Source organism: Phocoena phocoena, chromosome 19, assembly GCF_963924675.1.
Source record: "Phocoena phocoena chromosome 19, mPhoPho1.1, whole genome shotgun sequence".
NCBI classification, from domain to species: Eukaryota; Metazoa; Chordata; class Mammalia; order Artiodactyla; family Phocoenidae; genus Phocoena; species Phocoena phocoena.
Genome location: NC_089237.1, coordinates 49,226,876 through 49,248,893, shown reverse-complemented (window position 1 = coordinate 49,248,893; position 22,018 = coordinate 49,226,876). Strand labels below are relative to the sequence as shown.

The 22,018-nt window shown below is 55.2% G+C and overlaps 2 protein-coding genes across 2 annotated transcripts; one reads left to right on the top strand and one right to left on the bottom strand.

Annotated features, from left to right (window-relative positions):
• Positions 1-312: 312 nt before the first annotated feature.
• Positions 313-8,483, bottom strand: AIPL1 (aryl hydrocarbon receptor interacting protein like 1). The gene is made up of 6 exons (XM_065896981.1): positions 8,388-8,483; positions 7,592-7,771; positions 2,714-2,902; positions 1,540-1,716; positions 1,272-1,413; positions 313-515 (listed from the first exon to the last, which is right to left on the bottom strand). Exons 1-6 carry the CDS (start codon positions 8,481-8,483, stop codon positions 313-315), a joined length of 987 nt encoding a protein of 328 aa, XP_065753053.1.
• Positions 8,484-14,396: 5,913 nt separating this feature from the next.
• PIMREG (PICALM interacting mitotic regulator) lies at positions 14,397-17,897 on the top strand. Its single transcript, XM_065897816.1, has 4 exons — positions 14,397-14,690; positions 16,340-16,635; positions 17,149-17,244; positions 17,864-17,897. Exons 1-4 carry the CDS (start codon positions 14,397-14,399, stop codon positions 17,895-17,897), a joined length of 720 nt encoding a protein of 239 aa, XP_065753888.1.
• Positions 17,898-22,018: the final 4,121 nt, after the last annotated feature.

Genomic DNA, 22,018 nt, shown 5'->3' with positions numbered 1-22,018 from the left:
CTATACATCCTGGCTCCTCCCTTACCTCTTCGGAGCAGTCCCTCAGGGCTATCTGAGGGGCTGTCTTCTGGGGCGGGAGTCCTCAGAAAGTCCGCTGAATAAAACATAATTCTCAACCTCTAGGTTGTACATTACTTTTTCAGTCGACACATGCATTATCTTGACTTTTAAAATTAAAAGTTTAAAAAGGGACACTGCTGTCCGGCTGGGGCGGAAGGGTCAGTGTGAGGCGAAGTGGCGGCGGGCTGGGGAGGGTTGGGGGCGGGGCCAATGGAGGCGGGGGCCGGAGGCGGGAGGTCTGGCGCCTGCGCACTAGCGCAGCATGTTCCTGCAGCGCAGCCGCTCCTCCTCGCGTTTCTCCTCCAGACGGTTCTCCAGCAGACTCAGCTCCCTGCGCACCACCTTCCGCATGGACGGCTCCAGCTCCAGCACTTTCTCCAGGTCAGCCTTGGCCTCTGCCTCATTCCACACCTCGGCGTGAGCCCGGGCCCGCACGTAGTAGGCCTTCGCGATGCCTGCGGGGAAGACCCAGCTGGACCCGCCACCCAGACCGAGAGGCAGCACCGACCCCGCGCCCGGCGGGGCTTGACCAGCTTACACAACCCTTAACCTTGACCCTGAGTCTTAACCTCTCTGTACCTCCAGAGCCCGTCTCCTCCACTATAAAGTACGGACGATAATAATCGCAGTACCTACTTCCCGCCCTTCCGCGGACCCTTCCAAGGCCCTGCAACTTAATTTACATTCACAACTTTCTATTCTTTTCTTACAGAAGAGCCCCAAATGGTGCAAGCTCCAGACCCAATCACTGCACCTGTCCCTTATGGTCACTATAAGGATTAATTGAAATGATAAATGCAGAGAATTTAGCGTGTGACGCAGAGTAAGTGATCTTGTAACATTCCTCAAACATCGTCTTCACAAGTATCGCCATATCCGCGCATCACAGATCCTAGAATGTACTTAATATTGTTCTCTGTATTGATTGCCCCCGTTTTTAAAACCCGTTTACTGCTCCACACAGGTTTGGTGAGCTGCTCATATTTTGCCCCAATGCACCTTAAAATAAAATGCCTCCCACAATAAGCACAGCTCATCCATCATCTGTGATATCGTTATAGGCTTGGGAAAACCCTGCTGCGTGGAGGCGAGTTTTGACGCCCTGACAGGGTCAGAAGAGGCCACCCGAGGTCTGTGCACGTGACTCTGGGCCCCTGGGCGGGGTTGGACACCCTCCCCCCCCAACCCCGGACCCGCTTCCCGCCGCCCACCTGGGTGGTGCCGGAGGATGTCACTGGTGTGCGCCAGCACCTCATAGTATTCCTCCTTCTTCAGCAGACACTGGCAGTAGTTCAGGATCAGGGTGTTGATCATCTTCTCCAGCTTCAGCCACTGCACCTCCCAGGGTTTCTCCTGCCCGATGAAGAAAGGGCTGCTGCTGCCCTGCCCCCACCCCTCTCCCCCGCGGCCAGGGCCAGTGCAGGGCTGCTCCCCCCACATGCGCCCCACTTCCCAACCCCCTGGCGGGCAGCCTCCCACCTTGACCTGCAGGTTCCTCAGGCAGACGATGGCTTCCTGGTACTTGGTAGAAGCCTCCTCGTAGCGGCCCAGCTTGAAGAGCCGGTTTCCTTCTCCGTGGAGAATGGGCACCGCCTGCATCTTCTCATCTTTACTCAGGTTCCAGGTCTCCCTCTGGTACTCGCTGGGGGCCTCCACCTGCCCCAAGAGCTGCAGGTCAGTAAGGCAGGGACCCCGAGTGCTCGAAGCCCAGCAGGGCAGTCCCTTTCCCTTGCAGGGGACCAGAGAAAGTGGACCCAGCACATCTTGCTGAAATCAGCTCTTCATTTTCCACAGTGAAGATTGCGGGCAGAATCATGCTTGCTGGCCAAACACATACAAACAGGGGAAGGAAGCAACAAGCCCCCCACCCAGGGCCTTACCCTAGATCAGAGCCTTTGTGCAAATTAAGAAAAGGTACTCCTTTGTCAACACACTTTACTTCTAATATTCAGAAAATTGCCATGATACTCGTTTCATTAGAACAGAACACTTTATTGCCATCTGTTGGAAAAATATTATTATAAAAGCACAGATATATAACGTCTCTAATGAGCACCTTAGAGGGGATGCCCTCTTGCAGTGCACAAGCCGCACAGCTGTTCAAGCAGACCCCTTGGTGACACAGTTCTTATTTATTTGCACTCACCCATGTAACCCTCAGGCTGAGCCTCAGCCTTGGCCATTAGCTGAGTCCTGCCCTGGTTTGAGCCTCTCCTACCACCCCACAGACAAGGGCCATCAATCATTCTGGGGTCTGGGGGAGAGACTATGGATGGTTCCATGCAGCCTCTCCCACTATTGGAGAATGAGATCGGAACCCACAAACCGTAGGGACTGGGGCTGAGGATGTAATTCTAGACTTCTGGGAAAAAATGGAAGTAGATAACCAATAGAAAGAAAGAAGAAAATAACATTTTTAAAAATTAGTCCCAAAAGGGCTTTTCCCTTGGAAAAGGCAAAGTACCGGTTTTTGGGGAGGAGGGGTCTAATTCCAGTTCCCCTGTGGTGTATGAACCCTTTATCGTTCTCTGAAGAGGAACTGGGTGATGTCCACTGACCCGTGGGGCTGGGCTCCCCTTGATGCCCACTGACCCCTGTTGCTTTTTGATGCTGGGACAGTACCTACCCCACCTCCCATGCCCCAGGGTCACACCTGCAGCAGCTCTATTACGAAAATCAGTGGCTGCGGCTCCTTCTGCAGCTCATCCAGATCCTCGTAGCCCAGTGTGTGGTAGGCGAACATGTTGGCCAACCCACACGTGTGCACGTGCCACTCAGTGGGGTCCTTGCCCTCCGCCATCTGCCGCAGGCTCCGGGACAGGATGGGGTAGACCCCTGTGTGCTGTGAGGAAAATTGGGCGGATGGCATCAGGCTGTCTGCTCAGAGCCAGCTGCGCCACAGAGAGTCCCACTCTGGGGCCCCCCCAGAGCAGGACTTCTGCTCTCTCCCTACCCCTGCCCCATGGCTGTTACTACTCGTCACCCCAGCGTACCCCCACTAATCACTGTGGTTACCTGTGTGCCAGGGAGAGCACGCTACACCTGTTAGCTCCTTTAATCCTTAAGGTGACCCTACGAGGGAGGCCCTACTATTCTCCCCATTTTAGAGATGTGGGAACTAGAGCCCAGAGAGGTTAAGTGATTTGCTTAAGGTCACACAGCTAGGAAATGAGAGTCAGGATTCAAACCCAGCTCCGGGGACCATGCTTTAGCCGCAGTGCTATGCTGCCTCTTGCTGGCCCTTTTGGTCGCGACTCAAACGGCTTTCTCTCCCAAGGAGACCCCTCAGTCCGTGAAGCCTGTGACCCGCAGGGACGGGAGCATGGAGAGCTGTGGAAGGAGCAGGGCTCTGGGCCCAAGAGGGCCAGGTTAGTGTCCTGATGGTGCAGCTGACAGTGAGTCCAGGTCACTGCAGCTCCCTGAGCTCCCATCCCCTGGATTGCACCTGTCTGATAGTGAGGTTGGTGTGGGGGTTAAATAAATGAGATGGCACAGATGTAGGGCCAGCTCATCACAGCTTCACCCAGCACCAGGAGCTGGGGTGGCCACCCTCAGGGTGGAAGAAGCTAGGAAAATCAGCTGCTTGGCCTCAGGCAAGGCCTCAGCTGTCCCATCTGTGAGCGGGGATGCCCCACAGATGAGCTCTGAGAACCGCTCTTCAGGGGCTGGGTCCTGAGATGGCCCATCTCAGGCTCCTGCACCGCAACTCTAGTAAAGACACACCACTGGGAAAGTGAAGGGGCAGGAATTGTTCAGCTTGGTCTCCAAGTCACCAGCAAGAGGATGAAGGTCACCCCCTCCCTACCTCCACCAGCCAGGATTAGCCCGGAGTACCTTCAGCTTCTCTGTGAGCTGGGTGACCAGATGGCAGTTAAGCCTGTTGAGATTAAAGCTGGAGGGAGGGAGGGAGGGGCCCCCCGAGAACAGCTTGCTGCGGGGAGGGCGCACTCCGGCCCCAGCTCGCAGCCCCCTGCCTCCCAGAAAGTCAGTGCTTAGCTGCTGACCCCAGGAATGGGAGGCTGCTTGGACATGACCTCAGACCAAGGCCTTGTCCCATTAGCCACCTGCCACCCTAGCACAACTAGGGATGCTGGTTGGCACAGTGGACTGTAGGGTGCCACCGGGAGTGGGCAGACATCCCAAGAAGAAGAATACAGGCCAGAAGAAGGAGCAGAACTCCAGGGCCCCGCACCCACCTCTGCAGCATCTCCGCTGAGACTGGGCAGGGGGACCCCGGGACCACTGCCCCTCTCTGGGGCTTCAAGGCCACAGCCTGTTTCTGTCTGAGGGGCTCTATCTATCTGGAAATTGCAAACTGGCATCCTGGAGGCCACCATTCAGCTCCCAGATTCGTTTTGTTTTATCCTTCACGTAATTAGTTGCCAACACTTAAGCACTGAGAGAATTCATGGACTAATGAAAATCTCTAGTTTGTCTATAAAACTCAGACTATCCAGCCACACCAGACCTGCCCCTTTCACACAGCAGCCATCCCGTTGGAGCTCAGGAGCAGCTGCCCACTGTGAATGGAGCAGATGACCTTCAGTCACCCAGGGGCCCTGGCCCTTGTGGTATTTGAGTTTGCAACCCCTGGCATCACCAGACTGGGCACCAGCAGAAAATTCCTCATAGAGACCAGTGTGCTCCCTGGGTAGAGGGGGTGGTAGTACATTTCAGGGCAGAAGCTCCCAGAGCCCCTGATGGCCCCTGCCTCTTCACACTCCCTGGCCTGGATGCTACCTCTCTTCCCACTTCTAGGCCTGGTGAACTCCTATTCATCCTTCAATACCCAGCTCAATGTCATCTTCTTGAAAAAATTCCTCCTGTGATCCTCAAGCAGTTAATTGCTCCCCTCCTGTGGCTCTAAACGACTCTGTCCTCACTCATGTATATCGTGATGCTACCTGCCCTGCATTGTAATTGCTTAGGTGTCTGCTCCTCCCCCAGAATTCAAGTTCCTTGAGGGATGGGGACTTTGCCTGTTTAGTCTCTAACACCTAGCACAGGCCAAACCTGGTGCACTGAATGTTTTCAGATAGACCTACAGATAGATGATGGGTGGATGCATAGTGATGGAAGAATGGATTATGAATAATTCTGGTTGAAGGGAAGGATGGATGAATTGATGCCTAAGTGTGTGGATATAAGGATGGATGGATAAAACATGGATGTATAGATGGGTAAATGACTCTGGAAAGAAGTGTGTGTGTGTGTGTGTGTGTGTGTGTGTGTGTACATGTGCAATCATAGCAGCTGTGAGCTGAGGGGAGATGAGGGGGACTATTGGAAAAACCAGTAATCGTCGTGGCATAAAAATTACCAGCCTGGGCTTCCCTGGTGGCGCAGTGGTTGAGAGTCCGCCTGCTGATGCAGGGGACCCGGGTTCGTGCCCCGGTCCGGGAAGATCCCACATGCCGCGGAGCGGCTGGGCCCGTGAGCCATGGCCGCTGAGCCTGCACGTCCGAAGCCTGTGCTCCGCAATGGGAGAGGCCACAGCAGTGAGAGGCCCATGTACCGCAAAAAAAAAAAAAAGTGTCAGTGGCCCCTGGTGAAATAATGGATCTGGGCATCCACCAATGGCTGGTGAATCCATTGCTTGATATCAAGAAGGAGCTTGGCTATTTACAATCACCAGGACATGGAAGCAACCTAAGTGTCCATCATTGGATGAATGGATAAAGAAGATGCGGCACATATACACAATGGAATATTACTCAGCCATAAAAAGAAACGAAATTGAGCTATTTGTAATGAGGTGGATGGACCTAGAGTCTGTCATACAGAGTGAAGTCAGAAAGAGAAAGACAAATACCTTATGCTAACACATATATATGGAATCTAAAACAAAAGGTCATGAAGAACCTAGGGGTAAGACGGGAATAAAGACACAGACCTACTAGAGAATGGACTTGAGGACATGGGGAGGGGGAAGGGTAAGCTGAGACAAAGTGAGAGAGTGGCATGGACATACATACACTACCAAACGTAAAATAGATAGCTAGTGGGAAGCAGCCGCATAGCACAGGGAGATCAGCTCGGTGCTTTGTGACCACCTAGAGGGGTGGGATAGGGAGGGTGGGAGGGAGGGAGACGCAAGAGGGAAGAGATATGGGAACATATGTATATGTATAACTGACTCATTTTGTTATAAAGCAGAAACTAACACACCATTGTAAAGCAATTATACTCCAATAAAGATAAAATTTAAAAAAAAAAAAGAGAAGGAGCTTGGTAATGGCTGGGTCAGGCTGTCAACACCTGAGCCCACCAACCAATCTTAACATCACAGTAAGAGAGGTAAGCAGATGTGGAGGTACACAGTTTATAGAAAATACTGGTGATCGAGGAACGTGTTAGACAAGTCCACGGCAAAGCAACCAGCAAAATCAGAACATGGGAACTTCAAGACAAGTTACCCAGTTTCTTCAACAAATCCACGTCCAGGAAAAAAAAGAGAGAGGAGAACCCATAAACGAAAGGAGACTTAAGAGATGTATTAACGAAGCTCTGTGCATGGACTTTGTTTTGATCCTGATTTGAGCAAACCAACCAGCAGGAGTGAATGAGGAGACAATGGGAGAAATTTGAGCAGTGACTGGATACTAGATGGCATTAAGGAATTATTGGTTTTTTTTTTTAATGTAATAAGGATATTGAGGTCATGTTTTTTAATATCCTTTTTAGAGATACAAATTGCAGTATTTACAGATGAAATGCTACGGCGTCTGGAATGTGCTTTAACCACAGGGGATGAGGAAGGAAGGTGGATGGGTTTAGATGAAACAAGACTGGCCATGGAGTGATGGCGCCTGGTATAGGGTGATGGGTATTTGGAAGTTGATTATGCCTTTTTGTCGACTTTTGTATAAGTTTGAAAGTTTCCATAAGAAATGTTTGTTTAAAGGTCAGTGAGCTTTGCCCTCTCTATCTGGACCACCGAGGAGAATGCCTTGTCTGGATGATTGCTAAGGGTGCCATAAATGAGAAAACAATTTTGCAGTGTTGGTAGGAGAGGGGAGAAGGGCAGAAGATGACCAGTGGCCAAAAGTCGCCAGGATCCAATAATCCTGCCCAAAAGTGAGGGCTGTGAGGTGGGCCCTGCACCCACATCCCACCAGCCAGCTTTGACACCGACTGTCACTCTAGCAGCACCTATTCTTTTGGGGGAATCCATCTTCGCCGCTACCGTAGCTGAGAAGGAGTGGGCAGGGTTCTCTCTCCAGAGTTTTTTTTTTTTTCAGTATTTTTTTATATTATTATTATTTTTGCGGTACGCAGGCCTCTCACTGTTGTGGCCTCTCCCGTTGCAGAGCACAGGCTCCGGACGCGCAGGCTCAGCGGCCATGGTTCACGGGCCCAGCCGCTCCGCGGCATGTGGGATCCTCCCGGGCCGGGGCACGAACCCGTGTCCCCTGTATCGGCAGGCGGACTCTCAACCACTGCGCCACCAGGGAAGCCCCAGAGTTTTGTTTTACCCTCACTTTCCTGAAACACAGAAGCCCTGCAAAGCGGATGGGCGGGGCCTACTCACGATGGTGTCACACCAGAACTCGGCCACCTCGCTGAACCGCATGGACGTCAGCAGGATCTCCCAGACCTCCAGCTTGAACATGTTCCCGATGATGATGTGCATGGGATGGCCCACCTGCTTGCTGTCATCTATCACCGTCCGCTCATCATCACATTTCAGTGTTCGGAAATGAAAGGTCACCTGGTCACCAAGAGAGCAGACCCTGGTCTAGACATACCTCCCGAGGCCCAGCAGAAGCCATCCCCTATCACCAACTCCCTGGGCTGTCCTCTCCCAACCCCAATCAGACCTTAGAGCATCCCCCTCCCACGAGCCTGCACTCCCCGACTCCCTCCTAAAGGACCCCATCCCACTCTCGACAGCTCTGCAGGTCAGGAAGTCCTGCCTTAAACACGCCCTAGATCTGAGGCCGCAGACCCAGACACATCCGTCATCCGTCTAGGAGCCCACCAGAGATCCCCGGACAAACACCCTGAGCCCTGAAGGCCCTTCCTTCTCCCTCAGCATTTGGGACTTCAGAAAATTCCCAAAGCCCCACCCGCATTCCACGCTGAAGTTTAATTTGCAAAGTATCAAACCCCCCCCCCCCCCACCCCGTGAATGGGCACCACTTCAGAGCTACCCAGATGCCTGGGGCAGAGGCAAGGGGAGGGGCAGTTGATAATTCCAGCAAGGACCTCTTGGCCATTTGTTGGCAAAGCTGACAAAGGCTATTTGCAGTGCCCTGTGGCCAAGCTAGAATGCAGAAGGCTGCCATGGGGGCTTTTAACTGGTCTGGGGGGCGGGCCCCACTCACTCGGGCTCCAGTGATGAAGTTTGGGAGCTCCCCCGTGCCCCCATGCAGAATGGTTTTCTTGATCCCTTCCACGTTGAGGAGCAGAGCGGCATCCATGGCTCCAGGTGCAGGGTGATGTCCAGCCCAGCTGAGATAATCTGCCTAGAGGAAGGTACTTAGGTGGCTGAGGGGGGGGGGGGGAAGGGGGGGGAGCGGGGGTTGGGTGTGAATGAAAGGAATAAGGTGGAGCCACTCCCGGCAGCCTGGCCGCTGTCCCATCCTCTGCTTCTAGCAGTGACGCAGGGACCCTGCCTGACATCCACTGTTACTGCCTCAGCTTCTGTTCCATCCCACCCTAAGAAGGAGGGAAGACAGTTGGAGCTTTCTTAAAGAAGACAGGAGGGGACTTCCCTGGTGGGCCGGTGGTTAAGACTCCACGCTCCCAATGCAGGGGGCCCGGGTTCGATCCCTGGTCTGGGAACTAGGTCACGCACACCGCAGAGAACATCCCACACGCGGCAACAAAGATCCGCGGGCTGCAACTAAGACCCCATGCAGCCAAATAAATAAATATTAAAAAAAAAAAAAAAAGAAAAGGGGATCAGGAGTGACCAGCAGCAGAGAGGCCTCAGGCTACTGAAGGAGAGGGCACTGCAAGCCCCCTTTACCCTGCCTGGTCCTGGGGCGTTGGTCCTGGTCTCAGACTCTTTGTCCCTTTGGAGCCCCGGCCGGGGTGCAGTCCCGCTTCCCTCTTTCCTATGTCCCGCTATCTCCTCCCCAAGATCTGCCCGCAAGCTGGCTTGGGAGAGCACTAAGACGGAGTAAGAGAAGGGGAGCAGGTTTGGAGAAAGTTGAGGAACCCCCACCAGCCCTGCTCCTGTCTCCCCTACAAGGTCTGGCTGAGGACAGTGAGCTCTCCCGTCCCCTTTGCAGGATCTCATCCCTGTGCCCTGGCCCCCCGGGCAGAACTTATTCTGGGCATTTGGGGTTTAAAAGTGAAAAATGATGTGAAGACGTGGTGTTTGGCGCCACCTTGTGGCCAATCCAAGTTCTCATGCCTGGTCTGCGCCAGGCCTTGAGAGGCTACGTTACAGGGAGCAGGGACACAGGACCCTGCCACAGGGAGAGACGAGAACAGGGCACCAGGAGCCCAAGAGAGCTGCGTTCAAAGGGCTGATCCCCCCTCTTATTTCCTGACCTTGTGGCTTTGGGTATCTCCCACCCTATCTCTATTTTCCCAACTGAAATGGGAAAATCGACCTCTCCTGCCTCCCTCTCTATGAAATTGAGAAGCTTCCCTGAAAAGTGAGTGGGACCCTAAAACCCAGCATACCTAAAAGTTTTGACTCCCATGAGGAACCATTGGCATACAGCAGGGCCAAGCCTGGGCCAACTGGTCTGGGTCACAAACCCAGACTGGAGCAGCCCAATCACCCCTCCAGGACCCCTCCCTGAGTGCTCAGAACCTCCCCACTGTGGGCCCAGCTCCGTCTCTCTCTGAGGACAGGGGATAAGGTGGAGGGGGGTTGCAGAGGTCCTTCTTTTCTGTTCCATTCTTTCTACAGCCACATAGCAACCTAGAGCAGTCTGCATGCGTAGGAGGCAAGATGGTAAAACTACAAAGAAAAATCAGAGAGATTCCCATAAAAGTCAAGGGAGGGGGGACACAGAGCAGGGGCAGTGGTTGCTTCTGGGGTCCTGGCAATATTCTGTTTCTTCACCCAGGTGATGGTTACATGGGTCTTGGCTTTATAAGTATTCATGCTACTAGCCTTTACGTTTTAGGCATTTTTCTGTCCATGATATCATCACAATGGAAGAAAAAGTTCTAACTGGGTCTCGCATTGCTCAAAACTCTCCCTCTGTTTCAATTGCTTCCCTTTGCAGAGAGTCGAAAGGCACACCTGGGGACTTCCCTGCGGTCCAGTGGTTAGGACCCCACGCTCCCACTGTAGGGGACGTGGGTTCAATCCCTGGTCAGGGATATAAGATCCCGCATGCCACATGGTGTGGCCGAAAAAAGAAAGAAAGAAAGGCGTACATGGATTGCAGAAATACCTAGAGGTTGGACTGACAAATTTGGTCCATGGTTGGCGAGGGTGAGGGATACAAGCAGAAGGGGGTGTTGAAGCTGATGCCGGAAGTTTCAGTTTCACTGCTGAGAAAAATGAGGTGCTCAGGCCACAGCCTCTAGAGGGAGCCCCAGCCACTGTTTGGCCCACAAAATAACTTCCTAATGGACTTCATAAAAATGCAAGTCTAATAACCTCAGTCCCCTCTGAAAATTCAACAAAGGCTTCCCACCACCATCAGGATAAATTCTAAGCTCTTTCCCTGGCTGATGGGGTCCTTCAAGCCCTGCCTCTTGCCATCCGGCTCCTGGCCTCTCCATCTCGCTCAGGCTTCCTCTGCTCCTGGAACTTGATGGCGATCTGGCGTCCCAACATAAGCCTTTGCAGATCCCTCTACTGGAAATCCTCTTCGGCTTTGTCTCCCTAACTCATCAGCTAAAACATCATATGCTAAGGGAAGCCTGCCCCGACCCCCCAGCTCCAGTGGGTTCCCCATTCCTTTTACACCCTCTCATCATCCCCTAGCACCTCACATTCATGACGTTTTCACAGTTTAATGTCTGCTTCTTCCATCACACTGGCACTTCCATGAGGTCAAGGTAACTGGTGGAAGTTTTCCGTTGGACAGGGAACCTTCAGGGTAGGGCAGGGCTGGAGCTCCTTCTCCTTCTCCAACCTCCTCCCCGACAGAGGCAAGGATGGAGCTGGACCCAGAAAGCCTCAGCCTGGAACCACGGACTGGTTTTCCCTCCTTACAAGGAGGGCCAGGAGCCCCTGTACCCACCACCTCTCTGTTGGGAGCCTGCTGGCCTCCGTACATTTTCCTTCCCACCACCTTGCTCCACCCTCCACAGGAGGCCAATAGAGAGGCTCCTCATTCAGAAGAAATTGTTTCTTCCTCCTCTTGTTGCCATGGAGACCATTCTCCTTCACCTGCCCTTCCAGTCACAGAGCTGAGGGAGGCGGGCTGAAAGCTTCAAGCAGGGAGGGCCTCAGCGTGCGTTCAGCCCCTCGTTCCTGATGCTTGATGAGGCCGTGGAATCTAAGGTTAAGAATTCATGTTTCAGAGTCAGACCTTCAGGGTTTAAGTTCCAGCTCCGGCTCTCTGTTCCATCTTGGGAGAGACACCTCACCCGTCTGAATCTCAGTTTTGTCATCTGTAATGGGAATAAAAATAGTACCTGCTTCATAGCGTTGCTGTAAGGATTAAGGAAGATGAAAGAAAGGAAATGCACTTAGCAGACACACGGTAAGGGCTTCACACATGTAAGCTATCGTATAGATGCCCGTGACGTACGAGCCAGGCACTGCGACAGGCAGACAGGCACGGATGGACAATGGCAGCACGACGACCGATTTGGGAGGATTTGTTTCTACATGTGTCATCTTCCCTGAGTCTTTCCCACATGTTCAACTTAGTTTCCAGAAAAATAATAACTCCTGCTTTCCCCCCCTCATATTTCATTGGTAGAGGACACGAAGTAAATTCCCTAATTACAATAATAAATCCAACAAGCATACAAGAAGTGTGGGAACACACACTTCCGACGCTTGGGAAACAACTCGGCTAGGGGAAGAAGTTGAGCAGGCAAAACTGGGCAGCGTTTTTCAAACCGCAGCTCACAACGCTTAGAGTCACTAACATAAACTTAGCGAGCTGTCACCGCGACTTTTTTTTTTTTTTAATGAAATAGAAAATATGTCAAAGCACCTCACACATAGTCAAGTATTGTTTCAGGAAACTTTTGTTTTAGTTACACATATGTGTGTGTGCTGGGGGTCTCACCTGGGTCCTGGGCCCCCAGACACGATGTTCCTTGTGCAAGAAGAACACCTCCTCCCCTGCCTCCCACTTCCCACATACACACTCAAACACACACAGACACACACATTCTTTGCTTGGTGAACTCATTTTCTAGGTCTCAGCTTTAAGTGACATAACTTTGGTGTCATAATTTTCTTTGATGAATCGATTACTGGTTATTTAATTTATTCATGTCCGTTTCTCCCCACACGCTAGATCTGAGCTCCTGGAGGTAAGGAATGCATCCGTTTTGTTGACCTTTGTGGACGATTGTTAGCACAGTGCTGAATCTATCAAGACACAAGTAGGTATTTGGAAAGACACAGGAGGGGACATGGGGAAGGAGGAGAAGGGGGGCTGGGAGAGACCAGGGTTGGATACACCTGCAGGGGAGAGGTGCAGGCTGAGGAGATGCAGTGTGGGGCGCTGGTGAGGCTCATGGACCCTGGTCCCCGACTGAGTTTGAATCCTTGCTGCATACTAACCGGGGGAAATTGGGGCCCCACCTGACCTCCCTACACCTCCGTTTCCTCATCTAGTCCTTGGCTGCAATGAGGGGCTCATGAGTTCCTCCTGTAAAGTGCTTGGAACACCAGTACCTGGTGTATATAGTATGTACCTCGTATTAATCGTTCTCCTCCCATGGGGAGGGTCCTTTCGCAAGGGTGTGGGTGAGATCACCCAGAGGTGAAGAATGGGGTTAAGGACTGAGCTTCAAGGTGCCCATCAGTCGAAACTCGGGGTGGGGGGGTGGAGGGTTTTAGGTGAGGACGGCAGCAAGGAAACGGAAGGGGGAGCATGGCCAGTGCTGCCTTGAGGTGGAGGAGGGACAGGGCTTTCTAAATGGTGGATTTTTTAGTTTGGATGCTAAAGGGAGGGAGGGAGGGAGGCACTCAGCTGGATAGAGGGGACGGGGCGGGGTGGGGGGGGGAGCGTACTTGGAGGAGGAGGGGAGGTGCACCCAATCTGTCCCCTCTTCCAGGATGGACTTTCCTGGGGGTGAACGCGGGTGGCAAGTTTGGGGGACAGAGGGTCAGTCTCAGGAAGGCACAGGGTCACGAGGGAAGTTTGAAACAAAACTTCCACAGGAACCCAAGGCTCTGAGCTCCCCCAGCCCAGGCTCTTTCCGACAAAACCACTGAGACCTCCAAGCAGGATGGGAGGGGCCCCTAGGAGCTCGGGACCCCGCCTCCGCCCCGCCCGGTCAGACCAGCCAGAACCCTTTGTAGTTAAGGAGGGAGCCCAGCGACCGGGGGCCGAGCGTCAGGAGGTGGCGCCGGGGCTGAGCCGGCGCGGGGGAAGGATTCCGCAGGCTGAGCGGGCGGGACCCGAGAATACAAAGAGGCCTCAACGCGCAGCTCCCGGCCCGCCAGACAAACAGAGGCATGAATGGGGACGGCAGGGCCAATCCGAGAGCAAGATTCACAGCCGCGGGCGCAGGGGCCAATCGGATCCCCGACGAGGCAGCGAGGCAGGGACGGAGCCAATCAGCTGTGAGGACAGGGCCAGGGGGCGGATCCGCGCGGTGTTTCAAATCCTCTGGATGGGTGAGGAGCAGCTGTGCTCGGCGTCTGGTGAGCGTTGGGCGCTGCTGGGTGAGTGCGGGCCGGGGCGTGGTAGGGCCTCTGTTAAGAAGGGACGGGAGGGGGGACCTCCCGTTAGGACGGACACATGTGGGGCTTCTGGGTATAGCCGGATGGACATTGGGGTGTCTGGTCAGCCCGCCAGAGCGCGTTGGGTCAGGGCGAACCCGTGAAAGAGCCGCTGGTCCTGCCCTGGACCAAGTGCTGAGGCTCGGTGACGGCCGGCCAGTCCTGACTGCCTCCCTCTCCGCCTGAGGCAGATAACGGAAAGGAGGCTGGGATGAAGAGACAGCTTGTTTCAGACACTCGCAGCACGGGACACATTGCTGACCGGCCTTGTTCAGCCTCTACCCTCTTCTGGTCCCTGCTGACCCCTCTTCCAGGAAGCATCCTCCTTCCTGCACCCACAGTTGCCAAGTGCCCCACCCCACGGGCCCCCATCCCATCTCTTCCCTCGGTACTCAGGGTGTCTTTGAAGCCTGGGAATGGGACCGTGGGGGGATGCCTTGCTGACCTCCCTTTGATCTCCTCTCCAGGGTCTGCTGGGCAGAACAGACTCTCGGCCAGGCAGATGGCTTCTCGGTGGCCGGCCATGGGGGCCTCCATGCGTCGGAGGTCCCTACAGAACCAGGGGCAGCTGGAGGAGAGCGAGGCCCTACAGCCTGCACTTGGCCACCCAGACACCTCCAGCGGGGCCCTGGACTCCCTGTGCAGACAGTTCCAAAGGAGGCTGCCCCTGAGAGCAGTCAGCCTCAACCTCAGGGCGGGCCCCTCCTGGAAGCCCCTGGAAACCCCACAGCCAGGACAGCAGGGTCTCCAGGCTGCAGCTCGCTCAGCTAAGAACGCCTTGGGTGCCGTGTCCCAGGTAATGTCGAACATGTCCAGGTATGGAGGGCATTCTTTTTTTTTTTTTTTTTTTTTTTTTGCGGTAAGTGGGCCTCTCACTGTTGTGGCCTCTCCTGTTGCGGAGCACAGGCTCCAGGCGCGCAGGCTCCAGGCGCGCAGGCTCAGCAGCCATGGCTCATGGGCCAGCTGCTCCACGGCATGTGGGATATTCCCGGACCGGGGCACGAACCCGTGTCCCCTGCATCGGCAGGCGGACTCTCAACCACTGCGCCACCAGGGAAGCCCTGGAGGGCATTCTTGATGCTGGATAATAGCTGCCCCCAAGGAGCCCCCAAGAATCTAGACTCTGTGAAGACAGGGCCTTTGATTTGTTCATTGCTGTGTCCCCAGCACTCCAAATAGTTGCTGGCACATAGCAGGTGCTCAACAGATAGCTGAATGAGCGAATGAAAGCAGTGTTGTGAAGAAACAGAGCCTCCTAAGACAAGATGATAGAGCTGTATTGCATTCAAGGGGCTAATGGTGGGGGAACACCAAAAAGAAGCTTAGTCAGTGAAGGCTTCCCGGAGGAGGTGATTCCGTGGAATTCGCCCAGGAAAAGGGGGAAGTATGAGGAGTGTACAAGGCAGGTGAAATAGTCCAGACCCAGGGCTGAGGGAGGGCAAGATGCTGAAGAGAACTGGCAGGAACTTAGTCCATGTATGGCCGGAGGACAGAGCGCAGCGTGGGACGTGAGAGGGGCTCGGTGCGCCGAACATGTTTAGATGCTCCCAAGAGCGACTGGGAGCCCTGGGAACCAGTGGGAAGAATTTGCAACATGGTGGGAATTGGGTCCGATTAGCATATTAGAACTTGTTCTTTAGCTACTTGATGAAAAGGGGGTTAGAAGAAGATTCGCCTCTGAGGGGGTCTGGGGGTCTGGCCTTGCAGAGGAGTGAGCAACTTCAAGAACTGCTCAGAAGATAGCTTTGAGAGGCTTTGGTATCAGATGAGAGATGTGGGCAGGAAGAGGCCACGTGTGCTGGGGCTGACGGGTCCGTGGGCCTCCCAAGTGGCTGTGTCTCCAAACCTAGAGCTGGAGGTGTGGGGAGGTGTCACCTAGGAAGGACAGGAGCTGCGAGAGTGGACAGGCCTCCAAGGAGAGAACTGGGGGTGGGCAGGGCATCTCCTTGCTGAGTGGGAATCTGAAGGTTTGGGAGAGGGAAGCATTTCTGGACCCTTTGAGGAGAAGTCTCTGAGCCAAATGTCAGTCCCTGAGAAGGATCTCTGTGCAACAATGTGGACGGTAGATTAGAGTGAGGGAGACCAGAAGCCGGCAGAGAAATTATTTCATGGTATCCTGTGGGTAGACCTGCTCTCCTCTGGGCCTTCCCTTTGAGTCTGGGTCAGTCTGTCCCGAAAGAGGGTTTGGACTTAGACCAAACGCAGACTCCATGAGCCAGCGCGGTTCTGCTGCTGGCCGTGCACTCATCCCCAGGGGCCCTGAGCCGGGTCCTTGCCGTGGACCCATTCCACATGGACTCATCTGCAACCCTCACCTTGAGAGTAAAAGCTGCCTGGATTTGTAGGACCACCTGGTGGGCCGAAGTGTTGGGGGTATGGCCTGGGGACTCTGGGGTAGCTCACTCTTGGCTTGTCCGTGCTGACCTTTCCGTGTACCTGTCACAGAGAATCCAGGAGTCCTGCCAAAGTGGCACCAAGTGGCTGGTGGAAACCCAGGTGAAAGCCAGGAGGAGGAAGAGGGGGTCACAGAAGGGCAGTGGCCCCCCAGCTCGCAGCCCGAGCCACAGGAGCACCCGGCTATCAGTGGCTGCCCCTGCCCGCTCAAGCCTGGACCCCCGGGAGAGGGTGAATCGCCGCCTCTCCACCAAGATGGGCCCGCACGCCCACCCTCGGCGGCGGTCCAGGAGGGAGGCTGCCTTCCGGAGCCCCTACTCCTCGGCAGAGCCCCTCTGCTCCCCCAGGTACGTGCAGTAGTGCCTGCCCCGCAAACACTAACTGGGCCCTGGGGGCTGCTGAGCCCCTCCTGGGGCTACCTGGAGCCAGGGACACCCTGAGCGGAGTCACATCCGTGATCTGGCCCAGCTCTGCGCCCTGCTGGTGGGGGATCTGGGGAGGTCCTTCAGGGTCTTAGTTTCCCCATCTGCCAAAGGAAGAGGCGAGCTTAACTCTGGGAGTATCACAGTCACCCAAGCCTCCTAGGGAGCCCAAAAGCAAGTTTTGAAGCCATCTGGAGGGCTGAGGCTCACCTGTCTACAAGATCACCTGCCCTTGACCTTGTGGGCCTTGATCCAGCTTTTCTCTGCCATCTGCTCCAGGCTGCTCTGATGTCACTTCCTGGAATGGGGGTCTACGGTGGGTTCCCAGCCCGTGTGGGTCATCTGGGCCCATACACCAGGCCCAGTGCTGGATGGGAAGGGCTCCTGTCACAGGTTTCCAACTAATGACTGATATGTGTGGCTTTTCCTTCCGTTCAGCGAGTCTGACAGTGACCTAGAGCCCGTAGGGGCAGGAATCCAGCATCTCCAGAAGCTGTCCCAAGAGCTGGATGAGGCCATCATAGCCGAGGAGAGGTGAGCTGGTATACCATGCTTCAAAGGGACATGGCTGGGAGGGTCCGCCTTGAGCCAGCCACTTGTTTTTAGGCGGGCTCTGGCTCTGCCCTGCTGTGTGACCCTGGTCGTCCCTCTCCCTATCTGAGCCTCTGTCTCCTCTGCAACATGCCTCGATCTCCTCCTTGATGAAAGACCTAGATTGGGGTGGTGGTTAAGGACATACCCTGCATGTATGTGGCCCCCTGAGCCTTGGTCCCCCACATTTGTCCATCACATGTGGCCGGGTCCCTGGATCCTGAAAGACCCGCCCTTCCTCTGCCACTCCCCATGGCTCCTCTCGGCCCTGCCCGCCCACGGAACTGGGGAAAGCATCCTGGCTGCTGTGAAATGCCTGGTCTGTCTGCTTAGGACAGCGTCCCGGGGGCAGGGCCCGGGCCTGGAGCTGCCCTAACTGGGGGCCGTTTGTACGTGGCTGTGACGGCCTCTGAGGCGGGGCCCTGCCGGCTCTGACTACACGCTGAGTGGGCCATGTCCCCGCCACGTTGCCAGGTCTGCTCTTGTCTAGCTCAGGCGGGGAGGGTCCCTCAAAGCCTGCGGCACCCAGCGGCATCTGTCCCTCCTGCTTTCCCACCTCTAGTGGCGACATGACTGTTTCTCTCATTCATGACTGAGGACAGCGTCCTTCAGGTAACGCCCTCCTCCTAAGCATCTTTCTCTGTGCCTTCCCCCTCCCCCACCTCCTCCTCTTGCACGAGCCCATAGACATACTTGGAGGCACGTTAAAGAACTGAGTCTTTTTGGAAAAAGCCACAGAGCCAATGGGCCCCACAGAGCAGGAAGGCGCGAGTCTTCTGAGCTGCTTGGAGCCGGAGCTCCTGACCTCACGGGGCCCATCACTGATGGAGCAGAGCATACCGGGGCCCCAGGCAGCCGCAGCCACCTTCTAGCACCTCATTTCGGGGGGGCGGTCTATGGTGTCCCCGCCTCCCCTGGCTTCAGCACTGTGAGGGGCATGAAGGGAGCTCTGTCTTGCAGGAAGCAAGCCACAGCTGACCACCACGCCCTCACACCCAGGGTCCGCGCCTCCCGGGAGTTCCTGGAGGACCCAGGAGCTGGCAGTGCCCCTGGGCCGCGGCAAACAGGGACCGGACTAACAAGGGCCCAGGTGGAGGCTGCTCGGGGGTCTCTGCCCTTCCGCTCCAGCCACTTCCCCGCCCGCCAGTGACCACTTGCCGCAGTCCGCGAGTGACTCGGGGAGGCCTCGGGGAGGCGGGGGGAACTGCTCATTCTACTCCCCTTTGGGGCTTAGAAACTCATCCCACACGTGAGCTTTACAGTTGCTTCACTTGTGAAGTGCAGTGCAAGCACAAGGTAATATTTGAGAGCTCTGAGCTGTGTACCCAGGAGTAGGGTCTGCAAAGAGTCATCTCCTGTGTCACCAGCGCAGGGGCTCTTGGGAACCCAGATTCTAGCCCTGTTGCCCACAGCAGAGCCCCGGAAGAAGGGATGGGAGAAAGTTTTAGGCCCCAAGACCCTGAGTCCACAGGTACCTATTTACATTCTCAGCACAGGGCACCGTGGGAGTACAGGGAGAGGTAGCCCTGTTCAATAGCGATTTCCACCCTTTGTAAATTATTTAAGAAATCTGCTTTGTCATTTTATTCGAAAGAAACCAGTGTATGAGTTTCCTAGACAACACTGCTTTTTCATAATAAAGACTCTCTGTATCTGACATCTCTTCATTGTCACCCTACCCCCTGTGCCGCTCTGAGCAACAGGTCTGTGGTCTAGGGCCCGGCTTTGTCGCCCTCATCCACCCCGACTCCAAGCCAGCCTGCCCCCAGCTCAGGCGGAACATGAGCAACGCGAAGGGTCTCTCGGCTTAGTTCAGAGCAAAGCACATTTTAAAGGCAAATAAGGTTTTTATTTAAGTGACAACATTTGAGAGTTAAAAACCAGCTCACATCAAAATCAAGACCAGTTGTAAAAATCTTTTAACTCTGTAATGCTGTTTTCGTCTTGTTAGAAATCTGGTATTTTACATTTTCTTTTCTAACAGATTTTGTACAAGGCAGCCATGAGAAACAGATTAAACCTTTTCCACCACAGAACCGTCCACCACAAATAATACTGAGAGTTACGTACTTAGGAACAGTCAGACGGACAAGATCAGACCGGCTGCCACCGCCGAGTAGACAAATAGAAAAGGACCGTGGGCTCTGAGGGTGGGAGTCCCCACGAGCAAGCCACCCTACCGTCCCAGCCCTCCTTGGTGTAACCTGCCTCTCCTTGTGCCCGTGAGGGGCGCGGTCAAATTCCTGATTTTTTTTTCCCATCCACCCTGTTGATTTCTCAGCAAGGAGACAAGGACCCAGGCCAGGCCTCGCTGCTTGGACTTAACCCTACTTGGTCGGGGGGGGGCGGGGGTGGGGGAGGTTTCTTCTGGCTGAGCCAAAGAGAATAGGTTTCCAGAGCACTGGGCACCCAAACCCCCGGGGATTCGGCAGGAAAGTTGGTTATTTAAGGCGGGGTCAAGCTGAGGCTCCGCAGGCAGGGCGCCCCTCCCGGGCAGGGCTGCACCTGGGCTGGGTGGGCGAGTGTCCCCCACAAAACCGGCGCCACCTCGGGACCCACTTCCACCTGCCTCAGGGTCCGCCTTTCATTTAACAATCGGCACCACGTTTTGTCGGCAGGGCACTTCCGGGGCGTGAGTCTGAGTTCCAAAGCCGTCAAAGTACGGTTTAAAACCCATGAGTTCCAGCTTCCCCTCTTTCAGGGAGCCCACCCCACCCCACCCCAGTAACGTCTGGAATCCTGGGGTCCAAATATGTTGGTTTTCTGTGGCCCAGCACCCAGACTGGAGGGCCCTTTATCCAAATGCATGAAAGAGTCTTACTTTTTTTTTTTTTTTTAATGTATCTGTTGCGGAGCCTAAGAGAGGAGTTGAGATCTTTAGAAAAATGCCATGAGGCCTGAAGAGCAGGCCCTGGCTACAGATGCACCCTGAACCCCCAACAGGGCGAAGGCAGGGGAGGCTGCAGGCAGGCCCTCTGTCGGGACAGCCGGCCCCCCCCCACCCCAAACTAGGAAGAACAAACATGCCACGCAAGGAACAAGGAGCTTTGGTCAGGCGGGAAGATCTGTTTTCCAGCTCCTGGGGAGCAGGCACACGGAGCTGGAAGGATTCTCTAGAAAACAGCCAGACTGGGGGTCACAGAAGTACTCCAGGAGAGGCAGTGGCACCCCCTCCGGAGAACGACACAAGTTGCTTCTTTGTTTTTCTCCAACTTAACTGGAAGGACAAGATCAAACAAACCACTAGCAGAGAAAGTGCACGTTGGTTACAGAGTTGCTGTGAAAGCAGTACTGAAACAAGTCGAGTCTGATCACTATACAGGGCTCCAAGTACACACATTCACACACACCCACCGAAGCTCCCAGAACGCTGTGTTCACCACATCTCACTGTACACCTTCAGCATCTGAGGTGCAGTTCGTCAGAGCCCCAAACCGGAGCTCCAGAAGGGAAGGGGTGCGGGCCCTCCTGCTGGGGCCCACGTCCCGGCTCCGATCCCCACAAGCACAGAACCCTGCTCCCGCGGACTCCAAATTCCTCAGGGTCCCTGCTCTCTCTTGCTCCCAGCCTGGGGTTCTCAGAAAAAAGGGCAGAGGGACTCTACCTGGGGGAGAAGTATCGCACGCTAATTATTTAATCACTTGAGAGCCACACATCAGTGGCTTCTGCAAAAAGGAGATGGAATTTCAGAGAAGCAGACTAACTCCGCCCAAGTGTACTGCCGCGTCTGCTTTGGAAAGGAGGGGAAGGACTGGAGTTGACGTGGCTGTGCCGTACGAGCTGCTGCTCGATGGACAGCCAAGAAGGATGAAATGTTAAAGGCGGGATGGGCCCGCTGCGAACCGCCAGGAGGCAGGACCAGAGAGGAAGCTGGGGGTGATCACCCCTCCCCAGCAGACTTGCCAGCAGCTCTGGGCCTGGGCGCAGAGGTGGCGCTGGAAGTGGAATGGGAGCTGGCAGGCTGGAGAAGACAGAGTTCCAGTGGAGAGCAGGGGTGGGGGCTGGGAGCCCGGAGCCGTCCAGCCCCAGCGGCGCGTCCAGTTTACCGGGTGATTCACAACAGCGGTGCCAGCAGCCCCCACCAGCAGCCGCCACTGGGGAGGACACTGGCCACATGGGACCTGCAAGAGGTAGACAGCAGAAGCGACACTGAGCTGACACAGGTGCCTGCTGGGTATACAGACATCTGGGCCTGGGCAGCCCGGCCCGTGACCCAGAGCCTCGGCTGCAAGAGCTGGATCAGCCTCAGTGACGGCCCGAAGGGCTCAGAGGCAGCCCCGGTAGCCCAACATAGCAGGTGTGGGTCTGGGCCAGGGAGCAGGGGGAGCGCAGGAGACCAACGCCTGGGCCAGGGGCTCAGCAGGAGGAAGGCCTGGGCAGAATTTGAGGGGCCCCAGGAGAGCCAAGCCCTGCCAACCTCAGGGGATGACCCAAGAGGAGGTTACGGGCACCAAACCAAGCTGAGTGGCAGGGGGAAGGGAAGAGAACACAACAGTTTGAGCCAAAATTACATGAACCCCCGGAGCTCTGGGACCTCAGCTGTTACGCCTTCCAGGAGCCAAAGGGAGAAATCCCTCTGAGCAGAGCTGGAGAGGGGGAGCCCGACCAGTGCCCTTGGGGAATGTCGCTGTCCCTGGGACACCAGGTTTGGACCTCAGTGCAAAGCAAACCTCTCTATGGAGCAGGGACCCCTTCCCAGCAACCCCCCAGAGGGGCT